Source organism: Zingiber officinale, chromosome 4A (genome assembly GCF_018446385.1).
Source record: "Zingiber officinale cultivar Zhangliang chromosome 4A, Zo_v1.1, whole genome shotgun sequence".
In the NCBI taxonomy this organism is placed as follows: Eukaryota; Viridiplantae; Streptophyta; class Magnoliopsida; order Zingiberales; family Zingiberaceae; genus Zingiber; species Zingiber officinale.
The window spans coordinates 104802296-104817760 of NC_055992.1; the positions used below are offsets into that span (position 1 = coordinate 104802296).

The following is a 15465-nucleotide window of genomic DNA, read 5'->3' on the forward strand; positions in this document are numbered from 1 at the left end:
TCTTTCCCATATAAAAGGATGTTGAATTATGGCAAAATACTCATGTAATTTACCTACCTATATTTTATAGTAGGATCGATGATACTGGGTTGCTTGGGTAAACAATATCATATTTTGCTCAAATAGATATTGGAATCAATTTTCAGTACGTGTAAAATACTTTATTAGATGTCTAATCTTTTCCATACAAATGGTCGCTGTTAATAGTGTAAAAGAACCAAGCTGCTCATGAGCTATTCGAAACTCAATTCGATAAAAACTCGTTTGAACTCATTTAATGAGACTCGTTAAGATAATATTTAGCTCGTGAATATGTTCGTTATCAACTTTTCAATAAAAAAATAATAGTTTTGATATTGAATTTATAGATTTTACCTCTACTTATGAAACATATAGATAAATATATTAAATTTATTTATTAGAATAAAATGGTAAATTTTAATAAAAATATTATAATTTTCTCTAAATATATAATTTAATTTTTAATGAATATTTAAATTTATAATTTATATTTATTAATCTTGTTTAGACTCGATAAAAGCTCGAATAAGCTTGTGAATCATGAATATATTCGTTAAATAAAGTTCGAGCTCGGTTCGATTATAAACGAGTCAAATTCAAATATTCAAAAGTTCAGCTTGGCTCGGCTACCCTCCTAGTTGTTGTGCTAAGGTAAAATATCTTTTGTGATATATCTTTAAATCTGGTACAAAATCTTTTGTGATATATTTGCTTATATTTTATCGTGAAGTCGACTATAGTGGGCAAGTTAAAGTTAACGATATCACTTTTTACACGACTAGTCTCTCATGCCGACTCATACCAAAGGAAATTTTTGTCGACCCTTTGGAATCGTAGTAAAATCCAACCTTCCTTTCACTAGTGTACACCAATTCAGCAATAGTTTGTACTCTTTGGTCCCCTTGGTTGACAATGACGATAAGCAATGAATAATTAGATGACAAGAACCCATTTTTCCCAACTACGTCTCATCTAGGACGTAGCCAAGCGGGAGCCCCCCTTTAATTTTTTGCAAGAGGTATAAGAATAAAACAAAATAAAGGGAGAATGAGAGTTGAAGGGGGGCGAATGATACAGCCGCCTCCTCCTCTCAATGTACGGTTCAAATCAATGTAGAGTTCAAATCTGCCGCCTCCTCCTCTCAATGTACGGTTCAAATCAATGTAGAGTTTAAATCTTCTGTTCCCAATATCACTTGCCCTGTGTCTCACTATTCGCTCCAGTCCACTGTCGATAGCTTTTGATCATCATCCCGATCAACACTATAACTCTTGAGGAAGATGAACCCAAAGAAATTGTTATCGGCATGATCGACGTCGAAATTCGATCGGATCTGAATAAACTTTCCTCTCTCCGATCAAATTCCGACACAGATCATGCTCAACATAACACACATTTTTCACCCTCCCAAGTATAAATTCCTAATTTCTTCCCGATTTCTTCGATAAGGAGAGTGGGAATGTAAAGAGAAATCCCACAACAGTATCTTTCAAATACTTAAAACTATAAAAACTGGATTTTCAAAGAGATATTACAGTTTGAAAAAAAAAATTTATAGAAATAAGGATTAATTATTGTATAAATTCTTCTAAGAACAAGAACATGCGAATATTTTTCTCATGATCATGAATAAACATTTAACAATAAATAATTAAGAATCGCTCACGGCATCAATTCTATCTTCTTCGATCCTAATCGAAGAGCTTAAGCCCCCAATGGAAGTTCAAATCCTCGCAGTGCCTGACGTGTGGCACCACTTTCCCCTTGTCCACGTTCCTCCCCGCCTTGCAGTCGTACGCCGGCGCGAAATGGAAGCACGGCTCCATCGACGACGCCCGCAGGCAAGCCGGGTTGTTTCTGTCGTCCGGACGCATCACGATCCAGGGCCGCAGCCCGCCGAGGCCCTGCGCCACGTACCCGAACGTGGAGAACGCGCTGGTCACCAGCGTGTCGCTGAAGCTCAACAGGTACATCTCCGCCAGCGCCTTGGCGTTGTGCCCCTGCCGCTCCGTCCGCTGCGTCTCCTCGTGGCTCGGCTGGTACACGCCCACCACCTCGCCGGTCGCCGTCGCCCGCTCGTAGTACATGTTCCGGAGCGTCTCGAAGTAGCCCGTCTGGAGACTCGTCACCAGCACCGCCTTCGGCGCCTTCGTTCCCATCGCCGTCGAGGAGTTCGCCGGCGCGTCGATCAGGGTGTCCGGCAAGATGCCTTCTTTCAGCGTGCAGTTGATGACTTGGGCGAGCATCAGTTCGAATTTGACCGGCGCGTTGGGGAAAATTCGAACTTGAATCCCAAGTATGTCCCCGGCATTGGCTAAATAGGCCTCGTAGTACCTCGTCACGTAGCCCCAAACGGAGTTGGAGGGATGAAGAAGGTACCTGCTCAAATGGTGGAACACCGTCTCCTTCTCTGGGAACAGCCTCGAGAGCTCCTCGTCATGCTGCGGCATCAGGAACAGAGCAGGCGCGAAATACTGGTTCGACCTCAAGAAAATCCAGGTGAAGTTTTGGAGCAGGGACTGCGCGTCCTCGCAGTAGAACATTTTGTCGGAGTCGCCGGCGTCGTGTGTGAGGTGGAGGTAGAGAAAAGGCGGCAATAAGGCTCTTTCGGTGCTGTTTCTACTGATCACCTTGTTCTTGAGCAAGTTGCCGTAGCTGCGCGCCGACTGGCCGTAGAAGTCATGGGTCTCGAAGTTGGAGATGGGGAAATCGGACGGCAGAGCCCATGAGGTGTCCGGGAATGGCTCGCAGAAGGTGTCGTGGAGGTCGCCGGGGACGCTGAGGAGGAGAACCTTGTCGTTGAGGAGGGCGTAGAGGAAGGCAGAGACGAGGGCCATGAGTCGGTTGCCGAGGCCGCCGGCTTGGAGCCACACCACATAGTTGCACTCGGAGTTTCCGCCCTCGCCGGTGCTGGCGTTGAGGTGGGGGAGGCTCCGGTTGAAGAGCTCGGTGTTGGGGCCGCACTTCTTGTGGAGGGCTTCGTAGTTCCGGAGCTTCCGGAGGAGGTAAGAGGAAGGGGTGTGATTGGAGTGCCAGAATTGGGAAGACTTGTAACGGCTCACGCAGGAGGCTTCGTCGAAGTCAGGGCTGAGGAGGCCGCCGAGGAGCTTGTCCGGCAGTGACCGTGGCGGTGGACCGCCGGTAGATGCTGCTGCTGCTGCAGAGCAGTTCTTGAGTTCTGCAACGCACAAGAATCAAATTGACCTCTTTTTCTTTCTGAAAGAACAAAGAAAAAGAAGGACGATGGCATCTAACTTTATCAAAGTAACAATTTAATCACAGCAAAGATGTCTAGTAGATGATGATCTTGACTTTCTATACGAAATCAAAGAGCTCAAATCCTTAGAACAGCCAAAAATACAGAGGGAATCTCACCTCGATCAGGGGGCGAGAAGCTGCTGCTGCTGCGAATGAGCGAATCGAGCGGCAGACTGCGAGTGGTTCCCGAGATCCAAAATAGGAGGACGACGGCGGTGAGGGAGGCGGCGGCCACCAGGAGCGGCCGCGTGGACGCGCCGCCGAGAAATTTGTCGGCCATGGCCGAGAAACCGCCCTGTGACTCTTTTGCGTCCGATCTGGAGGCGGCTGGTCGACGTCGGTGGGAGAAGGAGAAGCTCACGGACGAGAATTAGGACTGGAATCCAGTGCGGAACGAAGAAAGAGATCGGTCCATCCTCGCAACGTTTTTCTTTATGGGTTTATTCTACACGCTGACGGTACAATCATTGAACTTTGAATAAATTTAGTGAGTTGGTGCAGCTCGAGTGGGGGCCCTCACAGTGGAGAAAAATAAACAAGCAGCCTCTGGTTTACTTTGGCTAGCAATTTTTCTCTAAAAGGAATAGACAGGCAGACAAATTTTATTTGCAGGAGTATATTATATATAGTCTATTCCAGACAAATTTTATTTGCAGGAGTATATATATATATATATATATAGAATTTTGTTATCCTGCGCGACGCCACAGTGCGTGACTGTGCGCACCGCGCAGGATAACAACGGTTTTTAATTTTTTTTTTATTTTTTTTTAATTTATAAAATAAAAAAATAAAAAAAATATATTTTTTTAAGAGTTTATTTTAGGGTTCAGGCTTTGATTATAGTGTTAAAACTATTTTTTTTTAAATTTTACCTCTGGGATTTAAGCTTTCCAATTAGTTTATAGTGTTTGGTTTTAAAAAAAAATTAAAATAAAATTAATTTAAATATTTATTAAGTATTGTAATATGTTAAGGGAATATATTAAGGTATTAAAAATTTATATAAGAAAATGTTAAATTTTTTAATTGATTTTTGAAATTTAAAATATTTAAAAAATTAAAAAAAAATAAAAAACTGACCGATCTCCTGCGCACGCGCACAGTCACGCACTGTGCGAGCGCGCAGGAGATCAAAACTCTATATATATATATATATATATATGAAATATTGACATACACTCCTGCAAATAAAATTTTATATATAGTCCTCCGTTGATAAAAAAAATCATTTACATTCTCTAATAAATATATTTATCTAATTATTCCTAATATTTTTAGATATAAAAAATTAAAAAATAAATATAATTCCTATTACATTGAACTAGAATGTAATATATATCTAGTATATTTTATATTAAATTGAACATGATTTTTTTTACCTCTTAATTGGATAAAAAATATATTAAATTTTCTTTAAATAGTACTCAATTTGATGAAAAATATATTAGATTTTCTTTAAATGGTGTTTAATTTAGGAAGAATTTTATTAAACAGAAAAACAATATACTAAATTCTAGTATAAAGTGTTTATTTTAAGAGGAATTATACTCATTTTGATATATTTTTTATCAAATTGAGTACAATTTTTTTTACATCTTAATTGAATGAAAAATATATTAGTTTTTTTTTTTTTTGAAATGGTATTCAATATACTAAATTTTCCTTAAATGATGTTGAATTTAGGAAGACTTATAATAAACAATAAAAAAATATATTGGATTCTAGTATAAAGTGCTTAGGAATTATATTCATTTTGATATATTTTCAATCAAATTGAGCACGATTCTTTTCCCACCTCAATTGGATGGAAAATATACTAGATTTTCTTTAAATTATGCTAAATTTAAGAGGAATTATACTAAGTTGGAAAAAAGTCGTGCTCAATTCTCTAATATAAAGTGCTAACTTTAAAAGAAATTATACTCATTTTTGGACCTAAAAATTCTGAAGGACAATTAAATAACAATATTTAGATGAGGAAGTTGAAGCAAATAACACTTTAAAAGTGGAAACAAAATTTTTTATAATTGGAGACTACATGTAAAATTAAAATTATCATCAAGGATTTTTTTTCTAATTTACCAATATTTTTATTTTATTTCTATTTTCTACAGTGTGATTAAAAATCCAAATCTTTACTAATTAATTGGGATGAAATCTAAAATAAAATTATAGTAATATCTTCTTTTAAATAAAAAAATATATATTATCATGACTTTTTAATCTCATATTTTCAATGACAACACCAGAAAAAAAATTATAAATATTTTAAACCAACGATAATAAAAAATATATCTTTTTTAATCTCTTTTCTTAATCTTTCGAGTAATTTAATATCTAATATAAAAAATTAAATTAATTTTTTATAAAAAAAATTAATCAAATTGTTGTTCTTTTGGGATGACGTAGGGAAACGTCATTCTTCTGCTTACTAGTGCATAAGTCTAAATCATCCTTACCAAGTCTGATTTATAGACTCAAGATATTAATTTATATATATTCATGTATTATATTACACATACAACATATTACCCCTACAACATATAAATATATGTCTATATATAGAAACTCATCCAGGCGATCAAAAATGAATTGATGCCCGACTGACTTCGGGATGTCCCGACTGCACGGATCACCCATGGTGCCACGCCATGCTGGACACTATGTGTGGACGCCCAACATGGACGATTGAGTGGACATTGGGTACGTGGAGTGCTCCGAGCACTTCTAGCACCCACCAGGACGTCCCGGTATATCATATCCCAATCTGATATATAGGACGCCCCTATTCTTATCTACTCATGCAACCTCGTTTAAAAATTTGATCAATCTTTTTTAGAAATAATAATTGACGGTCTAATGAATCATTAAGATATTACATTTAATCATATAACTTTTCTAAGTCATTAGATAAAATTTTAGAAACAACTATGAAAATTAGAAAAAAAAAAAACTTTGCAAAGTAGATATAATTTCATACAGCTTCATTGATTTTCATGAAAATAGTAGACTCGGTTTTTTTTAATAAACTAGAAACTTTTGTGATTTTTCAAAGAAAATGCATTTTAGTGTTGACTTTTGCTGCGAGGAAAGTAGCGTGTATCAATACCTTATTGTGGCATTTATTTGTGCATACAATATTAAAAGCAGAATCGTAACTGACTTGCCCACTTTGACCCACCCAGTTCATCAACGACTTCCTAACCCTGTTTTTTTGTTATATTATATATTCCACTTGGTTAGTAATTGAATTAACGGATCATATTAATTCTTACTGTAAGTCACTGTTTGACCCAAAATTGAAGTCAATCTGTAAATTTGTCAATCGAGTTGGGACCACCTTTTACCATCCTAACTTCCAAATCATGTTCAAAACAATTTCCCATAAGGAATAGTAGCCGTAAATACATGCATTGTTGCAGAAGAAAAATTAAGATTAAAGCCAAAAATTTTGCAATGAAGAACAGGTGAGTGATAAACGTACGATCGTAATGACATCGATAAACCAAAGAAACAGGAATAGAATGAAATTTATTCATCCCCTGCATAGTATTATCAATGCACTCACTCTAACCAGTATGTTTCCTTTTGCCCTAGCACCCCTCAAATTGTTGTTGTGGAACAAGTTTTCTAAACCTCCAGATTAAACTCACTTGAATAAACCCTATGAGACTTAAAAATCAGTCTGATGATGAAAAAATGATAGCCGATGGACGACCTGGTATGATTAAGAGCTGGGGAGACAAGTACAAACGACTCACCTCAGTATCCCCTTCTGTTCCATGCGCATCAGGCTGCGACCTCATTGATGTGTTCTGTGTAGCTTTTCCCAGGGGGAATGAAAATCAAATCATCCCAACCAGAATCCTTATCATTCATCTGCAATCAGCATCAGGTTGAAATGAAGTTAGACAGCATAACCTTAACCTACGTGGATTTGGGAAAGACTAGATGGTTATACCTCCATCTTTTTCAATACATCTTCCAAACTTCCGACCTACATGGAAATAAGGAAATTAATAAATAGAAGGGGTAATCACATTTGTTGATCACCATCTCAACTCTACCCTTTTAAAAAAACATGCCTCCTAGTTTACCAAAGTTTACATTGTTGATGAGGGATCCTCTATTTTGAAAAATAGATGTCTCTGGTGATTCCTACTAAATAATTACACAGACTGTACACATTTCTTTCTAAGAGTTGTATAACATATTGCCCCCTCGTGCCTTTTGTGACCTTTTGGAGTGAGAACTTAGTTTAGAACTCAGACGATCCATTAGAAACGTTCAATGCAATGTACTATCAATAGCCTGTGGGGTGCTTCACTACGACGCACCTCATTATCAAATCATGCCACGAAAAATTTGGCCAGATTCAGACAATTCATGACAGAAACTTATTTCACTATGACTATTCCATTTTCACTCAAAACTTCCTAGCCATTCCATATGAAAACCATGTGAAATTTGTGAATCATGAATCATAATAAAACATCAATCATGCCCCCCCTTTAAAATCACTTCTTGCATGACATGAGGGTTGATCTAAGCAGAATCCTTCCTCTTCTAGGTATCATTCATTGACACATCGCCGTAAGGAAGCTTGCTACTGCATGACTGGAAAGTCATTATTTTATCCCGCAAGCATTATATTCTTTATTGTTAAAATAAACAACACTTGGGCTAACCTATAAGGGTTCAATAGGGGAAAAAGCAACTTTAAAAAATGGTTATGAAGAACAATCCTTCGAAAAGGCTTTACTTTTGCTAACAAACGCACAAAGGAATGAAACAGGCATCATGAAAAAGTGGCACATAAATGAGAAATGATAATACTGAATTTCCACTTTTGCAAAAAGAAGAATAAAATCATTCTTTATTGGATTGAAAAAAGGCTTGACTACTTGTGCATCCATGCCAGCCCTGCCATGCCCCAACTAGCTCACTCTAGTTCTGACACATCTACCTCTTCATTCATTCCAATAAGGGTGGCAATGTCAGGCGCATAACATTTCATGTGACAAATCCATAGATTACAACCTAATGGAGTTGGAATAGTAAATTCATTGAGGTTAATTTGGGGAGATGTTGATGATATTGAAAATCAGAAAGGCTAGTTGGATATTAACTAAGATTTGTAAAGTCTGGAGAGCATCCTATAAAAAGTGATCAAGTCTAAGGGGTCAGGGGGAGAAGTTTACCCTCAACAGAAAGACAATTTCTTACCATTATGTTTTGATATAATCCTGATCCTCTTGATGGCTTGGAAGCTTTGAGCAGTTCTCTTTCTATGTCTTCCTGCAAAAGAAAAGAGTTAGCAAGCTTCTCTACGTATATTACAGATTTATTGGCGGTGTAATTTCTGCATTCAAAGGCAGTACTATCTAACCTTCTGGAAATATATGGGGCAGTAGCGCTTGTTTTTTTTTTTAACAACCAGAAGGTCTGACTGCACAAGAAAATCAATTGTTGTCACCAGTAAGAAACAATGAGGTATTAGAATAAGTCTTAAAAACAAGCTAGTGGCCTATCCATAAATTGCTGAGAAATAAAAAAACATGTGAAAATGAACGAGAAAACGAGCCTTAAGCACCATTTTGAAATATCCTTGGAGATTTTAAACATCATATTATTTGTTACTAATTTTCACTATGGTGATGAATGTAACATAAAAGTTAATGCAACAACTTCAACAAGAAGAACAAAAATGGTAAAGGAGATGGTTAAAATCATAGTCTTTGATATGTGAGCAAATAGGCACCTCGACATTTAGCTATCATAAGACTTTATGGGAAAAGAGAGAAACTAATACCAAAGCACACAATTTGGTTTATCTCATCATACAAAAAAGCATGTATTGTCATATATTGAAAAGTCAACTTGGGTTCTATGCTTGTCAGCATTATAGAGGAACATGTATTTTAATACATTGTAAAAATTGATTTTTGCCCCCACAATGGTGTTTAGGAACTTGCTTCACTTTTTGTTTGTCCTGTCAGTTACACCAACAAAATATTCTAAAAACCCCTATAATCATTTGATTCCAGTTCTTAGAAGTACATTCTTCAGTACATATGAGCCAGCTATTGGTGAATAAAATCAATAAAGAAGGGAATTGATAGTTGACTGCACCTGAAAGACAGGAACTCCATCAAAGCCTTTTGAGATATCTGCAGACCTTAACTGAAAATTGAAACTAGTAAAATGCAGTCCATAAGGACAAGCAAAAAAGAAACAGGAATCTTTTGGGTAAGAAATTAAGAAAAAGAACTAAAAAGGAAAAAATCACAAATCATGGCAAATAGATTGAGGAGTTTGGCAAACACATTTAATCTTTTTGTAAAGAATAATAAAATTAATGGGATGGATAAATAAAAGGCTAACAAAGAAAATATTTTAGTTTGTATTTACTTCAACTAGTGAAAACGGGAAGGAGATAAATAAACACAAATTACAGTCAACCAGTCTGGGCCCCCATATGCAAAATCTAACATCCTGTCACACATCCCTTTGGTGTCTCCCTCCTTTTTCTGTCTAGTTTTGGGTGGAAAAGAAATAAAGGTAGATTCATATGGCTTTGCCACCTTTCTCTCATTTTGCTTCTATGAAGAGGAAGAAACTTTCTTTTCAATTTTTCTTCCTACTTTTTTCTAATAATTTTTGTCCAAGTAAACAATGGCAAGCTATTCACTGATTCATTTATCTCAGGTTAATAGCAAAAACACTTTTTTCCGAGCAAAAGTACTCAGCGTTGAAGTAAATCAATGGCACAGAGTCTCCCTGATTGCTTTATACAACTGCAGTAGTATGTTACCAGTGAACTCAAAAACAAAAAAAAAAATAGCTGAGTAAGGTTACAGGTACAATGCATAACTATATTAAGTTTATGAGATTGCTAACCATAACGCATTGTGTATACTATGTGGCAAAAAAAATCTGTTGCAACCTGTTGTGATGAAGACGTCATACTGCATTAACTCTTGTTTCCATACCATCACCAAGTACGTGGCAGGACAAACAAAAACGCACGAGAAAGGAAACCGTAAGACAAAGTGACAAACCAACAGAGTACGTCTCCCAATCAATATATCTACAATTTGAACTGTAAAGTCAAATGTTGCCCATGCTTCGAGTAAAATAACACCAAATGTATTTGACAATCATACCAATTGACAGAGTGAATACATGGGTGGAAACTGGAACGGGAGGAAGGAAAGGGAAAGACTGGGAAAGAAAATAAGACACAATTTACTTGAAAGAAAAAAGGACACGGAAAGTGGACAGAAGGTTCTGCTATGTTTCCATATTTTTTCCAGTCCGAATTTCCATAGAAGTGGAGACCAAAAAACAGAAGAAAAAAAGATACCCATGCCAACTGATCATTTTCTTCTTTCCAACCTGTTATCCCTCTTCTTCGCTCCAAGTAAACATTCTCGAGGAAACCACTTTTTTCTAACAGATCTGACTAAAATAGCACAATAGATTAGGGCAACAACAAAAAAACTTACCGTCAGAGCATTCTTTATCTGAAGAGGATCTGGTAAAAAACGAAAAGCAATTCCTTCAACCTTTAGCATATAAACCTACAAAATGGAATGGGTAGAGAAATTTACTGTAACTTCATAAAAGGTAAAATAAAAGTAAATTAAATAATAAACTTGCAGTCTTAAATAAAATAGTAATCCTTGTGTGTAGCACAAGCAGTTTGGAAATGACTTCACCTGAATACATGGATGTAACCAGAAGTTTCTGATGGGGTCAATTGACCTCACTATTTTTTTTTTTTCGCGAAAGCAGAAATTGGTAGAGAAAAGACTACGAAAATATTCAATAATATTAACAACAAAAATAACTAGTATGATTGCTAATTAATTGATATTCTGTGCATACAAAATTTACTTTGTCATTTTACATGAGTAGGAGTATCCATTTGTTTGAAGTAAATTGAGTTAGATTAAATCAGTTTTTTTAGATTGATTTAGAAAAAAATGAACCAAACTGAATTAATATATAAAATCAAATTGAAATAGAACAAAGCATACTCTTTGTTGAGAAAAAAGGAAAAGCTATAAGTATGGCCGTAAGCCCTATTTAACAAAGGCTGGTCTTGAATATATAGGATATTGGTAACTTCCAATATCTTTACCAACTTGGAAGCAATCACCTCAATAATTTCAATATTATTGATTCATCATGGTTTAATTTGATTTGTTTATATGGTATACTCAACTTAGTTACAAAACCTATCAGTCCTCTTTTAATATATCTATACATTCTAATAAAATTTCTCTTATTTTTCCAACTACTGAATCAACATCTAATTTCTTAAGATAATAATCCATCAATTATCCATTTTAGTAATTTTCAGTTTCGTACACTAAATTTATGTACATAAATATTTATACCGCATTTCATTGGCCAAATTGTTTCCTTTTTAGTTTTATTAACTTAATCTTACCTACTCCTAAGTCATGACTCCTAGTCATCTATGGCCAAATAATAACCCATAGTCCTTGCAGTTCAATACCTCTCAACCTCATTCACAGTATGTTCTCATTGTTTTCTTCCTCAAGACAAGACTTTCAATAGTTGTGGCAAAAGGCGAATACGCTCGCCTCCAGTGCCCCCGCCAACCCGTCCCAGGGCCAACACAGAGGAGGTAAATCACGGGCGGCTACTAGCCTTTGGAATAGTGACTAGCACATAAGGGAGGTATTTACCTCGACTTTTCCGAGATTCGAACCCCAGACCTCATTGTGGCAACACCTCATGCGCTACCCACTAGATCCATCCGAGGGGTCACGCACTTATAGTGGTCACACACTCATTGAAAATGGTCTAAAGAAATACTTTTTCTTACGAATTACACTAATTTCATGTTCCGCCATTGGCAGAAATGTGGAAATGGTTAGATTAAAGTATACAAAGATTAAGAAAGAAGTTGAACAGAATTGATAAATGAAGTAGATTGCTAGAACAATAACAAGAAAATACTTCGTTTTTTTTTACTAATTGTTGAACTTAAGCCTCAATTAGGTGACATTATAAATCCCACTTGATTTCATAATATACGACCAACCTTGCACTATTACCAACAACATTTCATCCAAAAGGAAAGGGGAACAAACAGACAGAAAAACCTTTCCATTCTGATTGATCCATAAGGATGAGGCGTATCAGTTTCTGTTATGAACTTAAAAAATAAAAATAAAAAATTCCGAAGATGCATTACAGTTTTCTAGGACGCATTTTGCCAACAACATTATGCATCCGTAATTGATGATCAGAAGAAGAAAAATCCATGATAGTTAAATCAGTATGACTGGAAGATTTATTTGAGCAATTAAAATGGAACAGATAAACAGACGAAGGGAGAAAAAAAAAACCTGATCGAGGGTAATGGGTACAACTTTTGCTCCCCTGCCCAAAATGGGTTGCCGCAACTTAACCTGTAAAATGAGGGGAACCACAAAAATTAGCGAAAAAAGTTACGAGAGTTAAGCCGACGAGCACATCTATGGGCGGAGAAACCAAGGCCGAATAGATAAGAAAGGAACCTGCGCGAGGAGGGTCTGAGCATCCTCTTGCCGGAAGCACAGTATCCCAAGGGACCGGAAGCTATTATTGGGGTCGGAAATGAGGACGAACTCGTTGTTGGAGTTGCTCACCGTGTACACCGCCGTCCCGGCCAGCGTCTTGGCTACGTAGTCAGCGCTGAGTGCGAGATCAAAAGAATGCTTCCCTTGGGACGGCGAGGCCGCAGCCGCGGCCGCCGAACCAACGGAAGCAGCCGCAAAAGGGGGCAAAGAGAGCCGCGGGGATGCGGCAGTCAGAACGAACCGGCGGCCCTGATCGACGCGTGAGGAGAGCTCAGAGCCGAGGCGGGAGACATGGTGGCGGAGGAAGGAAGCTGCTGCCGCGAGAGGGTTGGGATGGATCAGCGGCGAGGGCGAGGGGGAGTCCATCGGGATTGGGGCGGCAGATAGGTGAAGAGTCCTAGCACTAAATTTCTAAATTGCCATTTTTTCACCACGTAATTTATTTACCCTTTTATTTTTTTATTATTTACTTTTGAGTTATGCTCCTCTCTTGTTGTTTTTGTTTTAATAATTTTAAAATAAAAGTCACTCTAAACGTAAGTCTCATTTACTTCTTTCACTAAGTATAAGAAACCCAAATGATCCACTAAAGGGTAAGATTTATTATAATGAGTTAAGGGATTAATTTTTGACACGTATATTCTGTAAACAAAAAACTCAATCCATCCCTTAATCAATTTGACAATCAATTATAGACTGATCCGTAATTTATTTCCCCTCACTAATATGAGAGGAATATAATTAAGTATAAGAAATGTAAACAACCAAACTTTATCCCTAGACATTTCTTATTCCTTCTTATTTCTAATGTCACATCTTCTTTGGTCAAGCGGCGTGGCAACGCTTCAAGGGGTGCACTGCGAACTTCATCATGCCAGCGGTGCAGTGAAGGCCATCGTGCTCGCCGCACACAAAGTAGCGCGGCTTCCTATTCCTCAACACGTACTCAAACCCGCTGCCGACGCCTTGGACGACGTTTGCCAGAAGCGTCGCGTTCTTCAGATTGCACGCCAGGTATCTTCGGTAATTCTTCATCAGGTACACGTTGTGCGGGAAGGTGGTGCTGTTGGGAGCGTCGTACATGAACACTGCAGCAACAATTAACTCATATCAAAAACTAACCAATTACAATTTTTTTAAAAAAAAAATCTGTTTTGTAAAAAATCTTTAAACATTGATCCAACAAATTCAGTCAATTGTAACTCATTCATCGAGGTAAAGACCAGGCAAAAAAGAGGAAGAACTCACCCAGGGTATCATTTTGATAGAAAGGAGCCCTTCTGATAGCCCAGTCCGTGTAGTTATAACCGAAGGTCCAATGTGCTTCGTCGCCCACGATTATCCTTGCAGTCATTGCTGTTCTCGTAAAGGAAGCAAGCAGGAGCACAGCGGCAGCTCTTATCATCAAACTTGGGCCAACTCTCAGCCCCATATCTTCTCTCTTGAAGGCAAACAGATGTGGTTAATTAATTGGTGCTGAGAGAGGTTAATGGAGATGGCTTTATATAGAGGAGGATCTTAGGTCTACTCGATGGGGAATTCTTAAACTATGGAAGTCAATCCTCGTCAAACACGGTGACTGTTAGTGGGAGAGTGTTTCATTTTCAGGTAATGCTCCACAAGGCATGCATGGACTTCTGCTAGTGGATTAATTAGTGCTCCCACAAATTATGACCATGATCGAGAGAGGATCAAAATTGGGATGGTTGGTGTGGACTTTAGAGTAGAAATTTGACTTTGCTGTTGTTCTTCTGCTTTTGAAGGTTAATGTTCATACTTCCTCTCGTTAGCAATTTCTAAAACTTGTGTTTATGATGACAGCTTAACGTCACATGAGCATTTAGAGAGGGTAACAACACGTAAAGGATCCTATAATGAAGTAAAATTCCACGAAGAGTATGACTTTCAGCAATGGGAACCTGTCATGAAATAAATATTTGGAGTCCCTTTGGGTTTTTTTTTTTCCTTTTTCTTTATTTTTTCCTTTTTATTTTGTTTTAAGGATCAGTTATTCGAACGATTAATTTTTGAAGATAACTAATCTGGTCTTATAAAAATTTCTCAGTCATTAAGGTATATTAAAAAGTGCCCATAAAAGTTCATTTAAATGGTCAACGTTAGTAGAATTATCATCCAATTAGAGAAAAATTAGAGTCTTTTTTTTTGGATTTATGTAAAAGGTCATAAATTGACTTCAGGCACTTCATACGGTCACTCTACAGTCATTTGTAAAGAGATAAATTATGAAATCAAATAGATCACCACATGGGAGAGTATTTCATAGACTTCATCAGAAATTGAGTTGAATCAGATAACATTAAACTTGGAGTAACTAGTTCAGCCCCACATAAGTTTCCCACCTACTAAATAAGGAAGCGCTCATAATGAGCAGTCCAGAAGCCCAGCATTCCATTGTTCCATGTCTCATTTGGAGAAAAAAAAATCCTATAAATACACTATAACGGAGATCGAACCGCGGGTACTTAGATGACAACTTGCATCCTTCTGTTGCACTGTAGCCCCCGGGGCTGGAGTCTTTTTTTTTTTGAAAAAAATATGGAACTAGGTAGCATCGAACCTGGGT

The 15465-nt window shown here is 37.3% G+C and overlaps 3 protein-coding genes across 4 annotated transcripts; all 3 read right to left on the bottom strand.

The window, feature by feature from the left end:
• Nucleotides 1-1572: 1572 nt before the first annotated feature.
• Nucleotides 1573-3951, bottom strand: LOC121970425 (galactoside 2-alpha-L-fucosyltransferase-like). The gene is made up of 2 exons (XM_042521152.1): nt 3397-3951; nt 1573-3199 (listed from the first exon to the last, which is right to left on the bottom strand). The coding sequence occupies exons 1-2, from the start codon at nt 3557-3559 to the stop codon at nt 1713-1715; spliced, it is 1650 nt and encodes a 549-aa protein (XP_042377086.1). The 5' UTR covers nt 3560-3951; the 3' UTR covers nt 1573-1712.
• A 2843-nt stretch (nt 3952-6794) lies between these two features.
• Nucleotides 6795-13293, bottom strand: LOC121970426 (protein TIC 22, chloroplastic-like). 2 transcript variants are annotated; one of them, XM_042521154.1, is made up of 9 exons: nt 12840-13293; nt 12669-12731; nt 10791-10865; nt 9415-9465; nt 8672-8731; nt 8509-8580; nt 7244-7279; nt 7044-7161; nt 6795-6946 (listed from the first exon to the last, which is right to left on the bottom strand). In XM_042521154.1, the coding sequence occupies exons 1-8, from the start codon at nt 13245-13247 to the stop codon at nt 7072-7074; spliced, it is 855 nt and encodes a 284-aa protein (XP_042377088.1). In that variant the 5' UTR covers nt 13248-13293; the 3' UTR covers nt 6795-6946; nt 7044-7071. The 2 variants fall into 2 exon arrangements, with proteins under 2 accessions (XP_042377088.1, XP_042377087.1); XM_042521153.1 differs by having other exon boundaries at nt 6795-7161; nt 12840-13292.
• A 285-nt stretch (nt 13294-13578) lies between these two features.
• LOC121973514 (blue copper protein 1a-like) lies at nt 13579-14367 on the bottom strand. Its single transcript, XM_042524931.1, has 2 exons — nt 14130-14367; nt 13579-13969 (listed from the first exon to the last, which is right to left on the bottom strand). Exons 1-2 carry the CDS (start codon nt 14311-14313, stop codon nt 13707-13709), a joined length of 447 nt encoding a protein of 148 aa, XP_042380865.1. The 5' UTR covers nt 14314-14367; the 3' UTR covers nt 13579-13706.
• Nucleotides 14368-15465: the final 1098 nt, after the last annotated feature.

What these genes read in the sequence shown, in the direction of transcription:
- LOC121973514 (XM_042524931.1), bottom strand. Translation starts at nt 14,313, where the DNA reads ATGGGGCTGAGAGTTGGCCCAAGTTTGATGATAAGAGCTGCCGCTGTG. An exon ending in CTATCAAAATGATACCCTGG is followed by an intron (nt 13,970 to 14,129) that starts GTGAGTTCTTCC and finishes TTGTTGCTGCAG; the next exon opens with TGTTCATGTACGACGCTCCC.
- LOC121970426 (XM_042521154.1), bottom strand. Translation starts at nt 13,247, where the DNA reads ATGGACTCCCCCTCGCCCTCGCCGCTGATCCATCCCAACCCTCTCGCG. An exon ending in TACCCATTACCCTCGATCAG is followed by an intron (nt 10,866 to 12,668) that starts GTTTTTTTTTTC and finishes TCCATTTTGTAG; the next exon opens with GTTTATATGCTAAAGGTTGA. An exon ending in ATGTATTGAAAAAGATGGAG is followed by an intron (nt 7,162 to 7,243) that starts GTATAACCATCT and finishes TGCTGATTGCAG; the next exon opens with ATGAATGATAAGGATTCTGG.
- LOC121970425 (XM_042521152.1), bottom strand. Translation starts at nt 3,559, where the DNA reads ATGGCCGACAAATTTCTCGGCGGCGCGTCCACGCGGCCGCTCCTGGTG. An exon ending in CTTCTCGCCCCCTGATCGAG is followed by an intron (nt 3,200 to 3,396) that starts GTGAGATTCCCT and finishes TGTGCGTTGCAG; the next exon opens with AACTCAAGAACTGCTCTGCA.